General features: G+C 43.0%; 2 protein-coding genes across 15 annotated transcripts in view; both read right to left on the bottom strand.

Annotated features, from left to right (window-relative positions):
- Positions 1-12,640, bottom strand: part of Sgip1 (SH3GL interacting endocytic adaptor 1) — a 197,780-nt gene that overhangs the window by 48,779 nt on the left and 136,361 nt on the right. For 13 of the 14 annotated variants that reach the window (XM_051170977.1, XM_051170980.1, XM_051170979.1 and 10 more), the window contains 3 exons: positions 5,891-5,915; positions 4,899-4,950; positions 2,893-2,978 (listed from right to left, as the gene is read on the bottom strand). In XM_051170977.1, the coding sequence (XP_051026934.1) occupies positions 2,893-2,978; positions 4,899-4,950; positions 5,891-5,915 (163 nt within the window). Of the gene's footprint in view, positions 1-2,892; positions 2,979-4,898; positions 4,951-5,890; positions 5,916-9,335; positions 9,348-12,640 lie in introns of all 14 variants that reach the window. The other variant, XM_051170991.1, reaches the window with a different exon arrangement.
- Positions 574-905, bottom strand: LOC127211183 (ATPase inhibitor, mitochondrial-like). The gene has a single exon (XM_051170992.1). The coding sequence runs from the start codon at positions 895-897 to the stop codon at positions 574-576; it is 324 nt and encodes a 107-aa protein (XP_051026949.1). The 5' UTR covers positions 898-905.

The raw sequence follows: 12,640 nt of genomic DNA, 5'->3' as shown, positions 1-12,640 counted from the left end.
CACTTAGCTATTAGCCTAAGAGCACTGAATTGCACGTTATTTTTTCTTGTTTTGATGTTTTGATTGCTATTGTTCACATGCAAATAACCAGACTTTTTAGTAAGTGCACAGCTGTTCACTGTGTGCTCCAGGAAGTAAGTTGTATATAGAGTTCATCATAGCTTCTAGATTACCTTAGATTCTTGGCTAATGCATTTTTTAAGATCTCTGAGCTTCCTTCCTGCAGTGGGAAGGGAGGACAATAACAACATCAGGAGGATAGATGGTATTTAACCTGAGATGGATGAAGATGGTCCTGGGTATAAACACATGCGTGCATAAAGAAGGTACATTAAGCACTCATCTAAGGCAAGTGGCTGTAGTTTTGTATTTCATTGTCCCAGCACCACCATGTGGTAAAAGTCAATGCCGTTTTTTGTTTGTTTGTTTTTTTGTTTTTTGTTTTTTTTTTTTTTACTGGTGATAACTTTATTATCTGTGAGTGGCACACAACCAAATATTCATCACTCAAAACTATGTCTCTGTGGAAGTGGGGAACGATACGCAGGCCATCCCAGGAGGGGCTGTGGACAGCTAATTACTGTTGTCCTTTAGGGCTTTCAGCTTCTTCTTATGCCGCTCAATCTGTTTCTGCAGCCGCCCAATCTCCTTCACGAGCTGCTCGATCTCATCTTCGTGATGGTTCTTCAGGGCAGCCAGCTGCTCTCTAGTCTTCTCTCGGAAGTACCGATCCTCTTCGGCCTTCTCCCTCTTTCCGAAGGCCCCACCAGCTTCTCGGATGAAGCCAGTGCCAGGGTCCATGCTGTCCGAGGAGTCCGAGCCGAAGCTTCGGGTTTGCAGGACCCTCATGCCCCAAACACTGAGCCGAGTCCGAGCCGCCAACGCCAAGCCTGCCATTGTCGCCTGCAACACCCCTTGTCAATGCCGTTTTTTGGGTGGAGAGAAAACTTGTGTTTTCCAACGACTTGTGTTCTTACACACTTGTCCATAGAAAAAGCAGAGAAAGGTGAGATGATGCAGACACAGCTCTTTGCAGACTACAGACTTTCCCTCCTAGGACTTCTAAGCCACGAACCATAGAAAAATCAGTCTGAAGAAGCCAATGAGCAGGGAGAGAGAGAGAGAGAGAGAGAGAGAGAGAGAGAGAGAGAGAGAGAGGGAGAGAGAGAGAGAGAGGGAGAAGAGAGAGAGAGAGAGAGAGAGAGAGGCTTGGCCAAGGGAAGGGCTGGTGTGGTCGGTGCAAATGTCAGAACTTTGCAGAACTTCAGTGGCTACATCCAGAAGGACAGACAGGCAGGACTCGTCCATGAGTCCAGATGTTTGTCTTTCTCTATCACAGGCCTCCATGCAGGCCCAAGTTCTGTGCTGGAACAGCATTGCTTCCATGGGTTCCACGTGGGGGGGTCAACCTAGATTTTAAAAGGCTACTTCCATTTTCGGCAGAGACATTTTTGTATGCCGATGCAATTCCTTGGAAGGGCAGATTCATCGGCAAAACATCAGCTGTCACCAACAGTCAGTTTATAGTCACGTCATGAAAAAAGACTGATCACAGATGACTCAGTGATACAAACGACAGCCTCCCCACAAGGCTACATTTTGGATAGTTCTAGGTTACAAGTGTAATGCCACTGGCAGGGTAGTTTGGAATGCTTTTTATAAATTTGCCTAAGTCATTGAAAGCATACAGGCGTAGCTGGCTGCTACTGATCCTTTCTTCATAGACAAGGTGTTTTAATTCGTTGTGTTACACCAAGTTCTTCGCAGTGCACTTTGGTTAAAAGTGATGTGTGTCTATTCTAGAGTTTGCTCTTGTAGCAACTGTCAGTGAGTTCTTTGGCTTCGTCCACCACTTTTCTTCTGGGAGGGATAAGAGCTGGAGCAAATCCTTGGACCCAGAGATGAAGGGAACCATTGAGGACTGAAGACTATCTCCACCGCCCTCAGGTGTTTGCCTCTATATTGTTATAGCAAGAAATAAAGTTCTGTCGCAATTACTGTCCTTTGAAATCCCTGTTACTTTAGCTTAGTCTTCTTGACTACTTACTATATAAGTTTTTGTCTGTTTTTGAGACAGGGTCTCACTATGTAACTCTGGCTGTCCTGGAACTCACTCTGAAGACCAGGCTGGCCCTTAACTCACAGAGAGACCTGCCTGCCTCTGCCTCCCAAGTGCTGAGATTAAAGGCACGCAACTACTCTTGGCTTATTATGTAAGTCTAAAGGACATTTCTAGAAAGTTGCCATCTTATCACATCTATACTTTAGAGTTCTATTTTAAAATTACACATTTTAAATATGTGTGTGTGTATCAACAAGATGCACATTATTTGAAGCCCTTCAAAAGCATGGTTAGTTTTAAGCATCTAGGTATTTAACTGTAGAATAAATGGTTAGTAGGGAACCCAAAACGAATAGCAGAAATGAGAGTATTTCTCTCATAGCATTGCTTCCTGAGTCTTGAGTCAGCAGACCTGTGCACAACCCCTTAGACACTGCCCCTGATGAGCTGGAAAGAGAGGGAATGTCACCAGAGAGGCCTCACGACTGAGGGTGAGGAGAGGACACTCGATCACTGCTCCTGCTCACAGCGCTCGCAGCAGCTCTCCGAGTGCATCTACGCCACACGGCCTTGCATAGATCTGCCTTCACCTTTACTGGCCTATTTTCAGTAGCAAACTTATTAGCCATTAATTATTCTGGGAGGAAAATTCCAAATCCTAAAGTAATAGGTGGTTTTCAACTAACCTGCAAGCACACTCCACTTGGAGCTGTGTTCCGACCATGAGGGGCTGATGGCACATTCACAAGACACCTCAATTACATCCATTTACCTTAGCGAAGTAACATCATGGCATAGTAACATAGTGCTGTAGGCATCCAGCTCCCTACCTTCCGTCTTCTGCTCATCAAAAGCTGATTCTAATGGTGGACCAAAGAGGGGAGCAAGGGCCAGAGTGTCATCCAGAGGCTTCTTGCTAAATCACAATTTTTTTTGGGGGGGGGCAAAATATACAGAGAGAAGGATCAAAAATTAATGCTCAAAACCACACACAAACTTTCGCTTTCCATGTTTCTACAAGTATGTGCATTTGTGTGCACAGACATGTGCATGTGTGTACGAAGCTTCTGCTGGGCTTAGAAAGTATTGCATGAAGATGTCATGCGTGAAAGCGTCATGATGGGAGGTAGGATCCTGCACTCCTAATAGAACTGTGTAAGTGCAGGTCTAACAGAAACCCAACGAAGAAGGAAGTGCTCTCAAAGCAGGCTAAGTCTTTATACACAGAGGTAACATGTTACAGATGCCAAAATGCAGGAACCTCATGCCTCTGCTTCCTGTGTGTAGAGCTATAGGTTATGTGCTCACATGCTTGGCCTAAAAATCTATACTTGTCATTACCTGTGCTGGCTAGTTTTTATGTCAATTTGACATAAGCTGGGGTCATCTGGGAAGGAAGAATCATAATGGATAAAATGTCTCTATAGGATCAGTTTGTGGGGGTCATTTCTTTTTTTCCCTATTTTGAAAAGCAAATGTATATAGTTTATTAAAAGAACTAATTGGATTCTTCCACATATTGTAGAGGGAACACCAATTACTGATGTACCAACATTCTATACCTGTGCAAACATGATGGAAATGGCTGGTTATAAGTCAGAGAAAATAAGGATGATGTAAAAAGCCCATATACTTCAGTTCAAAAATAAGAATTGTATGCAATCCTTGTGGTGCTATTAGATTTTCCTGAAACTGTTCATATAATTACTGACTCATTTCTTAATTGATAATTCATGTCAGGGCCACGCCCACTGTGGGCGGTGCCATCCCAGAGCTGGCCATCTTGGGTCCTGTAAGAAAGCAGGCTGAGCAAGCCATGAGGAGCTAGCAAGTAAACCACCTCCTCCATGGCCTCTGCTTCAGTTCCTGCCTCCGTGTTCCTGCCTCGACTTTGTCTGTTGATGGATTGTGACCTGAAACTTATAAACCTTTTCCTCCTTGAGTTGTGTTTGGTCATGGTATTTTATCACAGCAAACAGAAACCCCAAACATGCCATTACCTTATTTCTTGTTGTAGTTAATGCACTTTAATGAAAGTCAAGCATGGGGTGATTTAAGTGGTGCCCACTCGGCTTCTAATTTCATCTTGCCTCCTCTCTCTTAGTAGACTACTGATGTCCTAACCCAGTGCATCTTAGAGTATTGAGATAGCTCATCTTTACTCCTAACCACTAATCTAGACTGATGACTAAGCAAATGCTGAATAATTGTTTCCATTCCTTTTGCAGGGCTGATATTTTTCCCATCAGGGAGCCTAATGATTTCTATGTGAGTGTCATGCAGGTGAAGATTGGAGAGGAAAGGGGGAAGGCTGATGGAGGATGAGAATCCATAAAGAATCCAAATGTTAAAGAGATATAATGAACCATCGCTTTGGAAATGGTATTTGCATAGCAGTTCACTCACAGAATCCGCTGTCAAATATAATAATTTATGGAGGGATGGGGGAGAGCAACAATGCAACAGGTTCTTTTGGCATAGAAATTGGAATGTACGATGAAAGTACAGGCAACTGTCAGAGTCGTCTCTTTTTTAGGGCGATATAATATATCTCAGATGAACATTCCAGAAATTAAAAGACCGCCTTATATACAACTCCAGGATTCGCATCAGGGAGAAGACCACCTATTCTGCTATAGACAAATGCAGACACTTACCCAAAGGTTGCCCTTTGGGCTGCATGTGTGAGAAATGACAGCATATTTAGCTCATGCTGTGGATTTACGAGCTCACACATACACACATTAGGCCTTCATTAATAGAGTCCTGGATGGTATTTGCTGAACAGTTAAAAGTTTTGGATGAGGGAAACACAACCAGTATATTCCATGCTCACCTTGTAAGTTCTGGAGTTGGGGTTGAGCGCCTGGGTCTTGCGACTTCTTCACCTGACACACAGGACAAAAGACCTGTTTAGACATATCTTTAGCAGTCCCTGCTGGTGTGTCATATGAGCTATATTTGGAAATACTAGAGGTTTAAGTCACATCAATTAGCAACTTAACATGAAAGCTGCAAAACAAGCCCTCTCTCCTGGCAATGCGACAGCCATATATCTTCCGTGTGGAGTAAGATTTCTCCTGCATTTGTAAAACCCCATTAATCAAAGAACAACCATAAACAAGCCAACCACTGAAGATTTGTATACTGTAGAGCCCAGAGGAATAGCCTACCATTCTTCAAATGTCTGCTACCTGGTTGGGTTCTGTTTCTCAGTTACATGAGAGAGTAACAATCCAGGCCACATGCCCATAGTACACAGACCTAGTGTTAGACTGTAATTTTTTTTTTTTTTTTTTTTTTTGTGAAATGGCAAAAAAATGTTGCACCTTTAAGAACGAACTTAGGTTTTCCTAGGATACATTGTATGTTGAGGAGGGACATCACACCCTATATATGATAACCTGTATCATATCAGTTTGGTGGGCTGAACATTTTACATCTAATAATGTAAGCATGGATACATTATATCTGCCCTTAGTTCCTTCTGCACTTTCCCTCTCTCCCCATTCTTAGCAACAGTGTGTCTAATCAAACACATTCAATTAAATTCATTGCTAAGCTTAAAGATACAGCCAGAGCTAACAAACATAGGAAGAAAGAACCAATGTTTTTCTACAAACATATTTGTTTTGAGAAGTTAAGCATTATTCAGGACCCAGATACCCTCCATCAAAAAAGAGGTCTTCACTGTAAATGGTTTCTTTTTTTAAAGCCTTAAAAATCAATCCCAAAACTGTGCAAATCGAATGCAAATTTGCTCCAAGATCCAAGGAACCATTCCTTCTGCCAACCATACTCTATTTCTGGGAGCTAAGATATACTTACTGGATAAGTTCCTTTTAATTGCACCCTAGAATTAGAAATAAACACTATAAGGCTTAAGACCACAGATATAGTATGTACAATATGCATTATTTCTGTCATTTCAATTAAACTGAGTTCAAAGATACCCCAGATTGGGAAAAGGGAATTCATCTAAAAACCACATTGAAGTTGGAAACTGTACACACACACACACACACACACACACACACACACACACACCAGCTTTCCATGCTACTCTTTAGTGACTAAGAAGAGGGAGAGGAAAAATAAGGAGAGTAATCTATATACCTGAGTGATTTAGTAAGGACAGAAATTAGTCGCTTACAACTAGGATCCTCTTGGACTCTAGCAAGTGAGAATCCAAACTTATTAACTATTTAGTATTTGAAAATTCTACAGTGTATGACTACTGTCTGGCCCTGGTCAGATGGGATCCTGAAGCGGTTAGTAGAAAGTTCTCAAACCGACTGGACTTCCCTTTGGACTCCTCCCCACACCTGCCACCTGGGGCCATCTCTCCTTGGAAAGCCTCCTCAGAAAGCAACAGTCCTGGCAGGGATAATCTGTGCAGGTCACATCCAGGGCTAGAGTCTTGGCCATAAACTTATTCAGAAAACAGGAAAAGCGACTCATTAAAAAGCTCTGACTGAAAGTCAGAAGCCTTGGAAGTTTCTTAGCATGGGTGTGTCTAGAAAAGTAAGACTCCAGAAGGGGTAGCATCGTGAGGCAGGGCATGGTTTGCCCTCAGAGAAGGCAGCGAAGGTAGGAGAACAAGGAAGTGGTCCAAGAAGCACCATCTCCATCCCTTCGCACTGTGGGGAGGGAGCTGCTGGGCTGTGCGCTCTCAGATTATAATGCCAACAGTGCGGGGCATGGCTTAGCACTGACAGTAGACCCGTGTGCTGCATCTTATCCTCCCCAGGGCTGGCTAATTAGAATTTTTCTGTCCCAGTTCGAATCCATTTATGGCAGAGGTACAGTGTGAGTTGGAACAAACCTATTAGATGTTTCTTGGTGGGTGGTTTAATCTCAAAGACTACATTTTCTAGCTTGTTTTGCTTGGAAAAAAAGCAAGTTGTTTGGCTTTACCCTATTTGCCAGAAAGAGAATGATCATGTTATTAGTGGTGGAATAAATACGCTGATTTCAACCTGTTTTGTGCATTATGGATACAGGTGATAAATGCACTGATGGCTGAAGAGTTAATTGTTAAAGCAGAGCTGAAATGCTTTTCGGAGTTATGAACACCCAGATACGGGGATCTGCCTTAAGGTCTAAAGGAAGAGACACAAGAGTTCAAGTCCTGAATTCCAACGTTAATGGCAGATTGAGGAAAAAGAGCCTCACTCTGTATTATAAGAACTGCAATCTAACAGATAGGAGATACCCAAGGAAGCCAGAAGGGCATCTCCTCAGTAGTCACTAAGTACCATGTGTGTATTCCTTCCACAGACATTTATTATGGAAAGTCAGTGAGCAAGCTCCTGTAACAGCAACATGGACACTTCACGAACAGATGAGGTAAGTGCAAGCCAGACACAGAAGAAATAAGCAGGAAAGTGTGGTTGTTTTGAAAATGAGAAGGAATAAAGTAATGACAAAGAAATAGATTCAAACGGCCCAGAGCAACAAGCCAGCCCAACTGGAAGAGTTTCATTGTCAGCTGAGTGTGGGGCAAGGCTCCAGAGGACCTGCAGCTGCAGTGCAACAAGTCAAGAGTGAGGCTGAGGTACTGTCACCATAGCGGCCACACCCCGGAAGGAAGCCCATTGATTGAAGCCTCCTCAAGTGACCACGATTTCAGTGATTATTGCTGACTACATATAAATGTATATATACACATATGCAAACATGCACATATATAAATTAATGAACTACTTGTTATTTTTAATTAATAAATTCATTCTTTATGAGTCACTTCTCAGAATCTGAGAAAGCACCTAATGGTTTAAATTGAGAACCAGCAGCTTGTCACCTGGGTAGGGTGGTATTTGCCTCAAATAGTAATTGATTATTGACTGGCACGAGCTTAGAGAGCTTTGCGCTTTCTCACTCTCCCCCCATTTTCCGTCTTGTCTTTCTTCCTCTCTCTCCCCTCCCCGCCCTTCCCTTGCTCTGAGATAGGATCTTGCTAAGTATTTCCAAGTGGACTGGCATTCACTATGTAGCCGAAGATGGCTCTGAACTTGCAGTTATGTTCTTGCCCTCGACTGTCGAGGCTGGGTTACAGATGTGCACCACACCTGCCACACCCACTCTTAAGGGACTGACTAGGTAGATGGCTTCCTTCAAACAGCAAAGATCTTTTATAATGATTTAAATTCTTCTGACTCTTTGGCCTGAGGAAAACGGCTGATTTCCCTTTGAAAAATGTGGACTACCTTGATACATATATTGCTAAATATGTCTAAAATGGTGTGATGTGAGCTGATGTGACAGCCAAGGAGCACACTTCCCTTTCTCAGGGCGAATTATGAGCATGTATTAGTGCGTACTGACCAATGTAAGTTATGGTCCAGGGGATATTTTGAATTTGGGCTTAAAAGTAATGTTATTTAAAAAGTTCTTTCTTCAGTTCCGCTACTATTTTAAAAAGATTTCATTTTAAAATTGTGTGTGTGTGTGTGTGTGTGTGTGTGTGTGTGTGTGTGTGTGTGTGTCTGAATGCAGGTGTATGCAGAGTCAAGAAAAGGGCAGAGTCTCTTGGTTGGAATTACAGGCAGCTATTAGCTGCCCAATGTGTTTTGGAAACCTAATTCAAGTTCTCTACAGGCTTTCAACCATTGAGCCAACTCTCTAGCCCCACATCATCATCATCATCATCATCATCATCATCATCATCACCACCACCATCATCATCATCATCATCATCACCATCATCATCATCATCATCACCACCACCATCATCATCATCACCATCATCATCATCACCATCACCACCACCATCACCACCATCATCATCATCACCATCATCATCACCACCATCATCATCATCATCACCACCATCATCATCATCATCACCACCATCATCATCATCATCATCATCATCACCATCATCATCATCATCACCATCACCATCATCATCATCATCACCACCACCATCATCATCATCATCATTTCTGAAAAAGAACTCTCTTCATCATCTACTACCACCGTCATCACCATTGTCGTCGTCGTCGTCATCATCACATACACATACCCCCCAATATCACATGCCAGACAGACATTATTTAGCACTAATTCAATTTGTTATGGAAAGGTGTGCTAATGATTCTAAACTGCACCTTTAAATTCAGATAGCTAGCGTAGCTTCCAAGCAGCAAACCCAGTCCATCTGCTTCTTGTATACTGGGTGATCATATGACCTGACACCAACCTGGCCACCTCCCTTTGGCAGCAATTTTCTCTATACATGTTTAAGGTTTAAAATGTTGAGAGTTCTTACCGGGCTACGCCTCTGTGATCAGCAAAAAGGAAGAGAGAACAGACACCTAGTCAGAGAACGATGGGTCAGTCACAGGGCATGGGTAACAGAAGACTTCAAAACAGCAACCAAGCATACATTGCAAATCACCAGGTGAGAGCAAGACAGGCAGGCATGTGATCAGGGCTCATGAAACCACAGAAGGCTTCGGAGAGCCCCCCCCCCCCCAAAGAGACTAATGTATACACCTTTGCTCAGTTTTGCTAATGTGGTGGAGTTTTAAGTATTTGTTCATAAGAACAAGGCAGGAAGGTACATGGTCCTTATTGGTGGTTAATTATTTGTCTGGTCAAAAGCAGTTTTTCTCCAGAATATTTAGGGAGGAGACATATCGGATATCTAAATAGTTCAGACAAGTCTGGTGCTGTAAACAGCGTGTGCCAGCATCACTGATGCCAGGTATTTCCATAAGTAGAGCATAAGGGAGCCTCCAAAGATGCAGCAGGACACAGAGGGCCCGCTCTGGATTTTCTTTTATTGTTCATTTCAGGGGAGTAATAGTTATTGCTGTTAAGTAACCTTGGCTTAGCGACGTGGGCAACCATCATATGGATAACCTCTGACAAATACACATGGCAACTGTGAAAACTGTCTGGCAACAATAAATGCTTGTGGAGCAGATGGCATCTGGGGAAGACACTGCAGAGACACGTTCTCTCTCTACTCCTCCAACCTTGGTGACAGCTGCCATCCATGTGTTCCAACAGTCTCCTTTGCTGGGGTCTTTCTGCCGCGGCAGGAGGGATGCAGATGTGGGAGGTGAGGGAGTTAGGTGAAGTTTTGCCTTTGGGATCCATTAGAAGTTAGAAGCTTCCTCAGCAGAGGCCAGGAACTCAAACGCAGGGACACACAGGGGTTCGGATAAAGACTAATGTATCTCGGGAACAAAAGCTTCTGCCTTTATATTTGGGCTGCTGCCATGGATACTTGGCTCAGAGTGAGGCCCGAGACCCGGGTAGTGAGTCAGCAGACCTGGGTGCAGGCTTTAGATCTTTGATCCTGTGATTTCAAGGATGACATTGTGGGTGGACTCTTGAAGCGAATCGTGGCTGCGCCGAGGCATGGGCTGTCATCATCCAGGCAAGGTCATTTCTGAGACCAGGCTTGTAAAGGAAGCCTCTGGACATATGCTAGGCAATGCTAGCGACTCTTCTAGCTTAGACTTTATTGCTCATCCCACCTCTCCGTGTGGGAGCTTTAAGCACTCTTCAGCGTGCATCCTTGGGCTGAGAGCACCACATTAATTTGGGGAAAAATCACTTTCATGTGACTGTTTGGGCTACATTATTGCTTAGTGACCAGGTGAAAGTTCCTTAAATAAGGAAATATGAAAGTTATATGACCAAATTAAATACTGTAAATAAGGCACTATAAGAGACATACTTCCCCAACATGAGACTATGATAAAACATGGAGAATAAAATGTAGACTGCAGCCAAAGAGAGGCAGACTTTCCACATTCAAAATTAAACACTCTCAAATTATTACCAAATATATTAACCTCAAAGTAAGTCATATTTTAATTTTCTGTGAGCTAAACATCTATGCTTTAGTAATCAGTTCATTCTTATATTTTTCTAGTAAAGGGTAAGCTCCTGTGATAACACTTTAGAAACTTCATTTACAATTTTTTTTTCAATCAAGGACTAGCTGCTCAAATACATGCAGTTGCAGGCTGACTAGCAAGAACCCAAAAGACTCAAAGCTGGGCCAAGAACACATGCAGACGGCTTCAGGGTCTGTGACTGAGAGTTCCTGAAGGTTTTTGAAGCAGGAGACTCCTACAAGTCCAAGGGAGAGGATCCACACACATGGTCACCAATTAGTGTCTGTACAAGGCGGAAAAATCAGCAGAGTGTGGCTGGGGTGGGAGTGGGGGGGTCTTTGCGTGCAAATCAGTTTTTTGTGGGAGGCCCTGGCTTCAATCCATGCACTATAACAGGGAAATTATTCTACCCCTCTGTCATTTCCCCCAGGGTTCAAAGCATTTAGCGTTGTTTGTGGTCTATGAATTGTAGAATTGGCATAGTAAGTGAGTGAAGATGAATTTAGGATCTGCTGCTGGCTTGTTCTAGAAGTGAGGAGACCCGACTAAGATGCTCACCACACAGGCAGAGGTGTGCAGTCGGGAAACTACATCACCAAGCTCTACTACATGGGCCATGGACCCACACTGTGAAGAGATGGGCTCACCACTGCCCCTCCTTACAGAGAAATGAATAACCAGGTTTAAAAAAAGAAAGAGTTGGTTTAGTTTTTAAATGTGGGCCAAAAGCATTTTTAACTGCATGACCAAACATAACGCCCATTCAGTTGTGCAGAGGCTGCAGGTGGCCAGGGTATCTGTGGTCGCAGGAATCTGTATCACACAGAGTGCATTCCCCATATTTGTCACACCTTGTTATTTAGGTAGAGGCCTTGCAGCCCATCTGCTTGTGTTCTGGACACATTTCCTCCATTCATAATTAATCATTAATTATTTAGATCCCTTGATCATCTGCTGCACCTTGCAGAAGGCTCTGAAGATCAATTTTCTTTCTCTTTGAAATGAACCTTATTTTGTATCTTGAGGATACCTTTTCCAAATTCCAGGCAACCACAAACAAGTGACACACCTTTCTTCCTCCTCCTCCTCTTCTTCTTCCTCTTTTAAATTATTTTCTTTTGAGATCTATGTTGTCTAAGAGAAAGATTTAACTCTATTGTATCAGATTTGTGCTGTCACTAAAAACCACCCACTGGTACTAGCAAGTAGCACTCAGGAGATAAGTTACATTTTATTACACTCATATTGTGCACTGCTTGTGGGTGAATGTATGCCATGGTTTGTGTGGGAATCAGAGTTTTCCTTCCACCATCTTGTTCCCGGGTTCAAATTTAGGTCACCAAGCTTGGTGGCAAGCACTTGTTACCCACTGAGGCATTTTCCACTTTATAAAGATATCTCTTTCTGGTCTCCAGCCATCCCAGGAGGGGGTATTTTGATTTACTGAAACAAATAAGAATGAATAAAAATAATCCCAACTCTTCTACTGCATCCCCTTCACAGGCCAGCTCCACAAACTCTCAGGAGTCTAGCAGGTTGCCACTGAAACATTAAATGTTCATGGTTTGCTGAGGTAGCTTGACCAGTTAAAACACAAACTGTCAGAAGTGGATATTTGTTTATTTTTGTTTGTTTGTTTTTGGTTTTGTTGAGACAGGGTTTCTCTGTGTAGCCTTGGCTGCCCTGGACTTTATTGTAGACCAGGCTGGCCTCGAACTCA

Source organism: Acomys russatus, chromosome 29, assembly GCF_903995435.1.
Source record: "Acomys russatus chromosome 29, mAcoRus1.1, whole genome shotgun sequence".
NCBI lineage: Eukaryota > Metazoa > Chordata > Mammalia > Rodentia > Muridae > Acomys > Acomys russatus.
The sequence above is the reverse complement of the archived record's forward strand: the minus strand, read 5'-3'. Positions and strand labels throughout refer to the sequence as shown.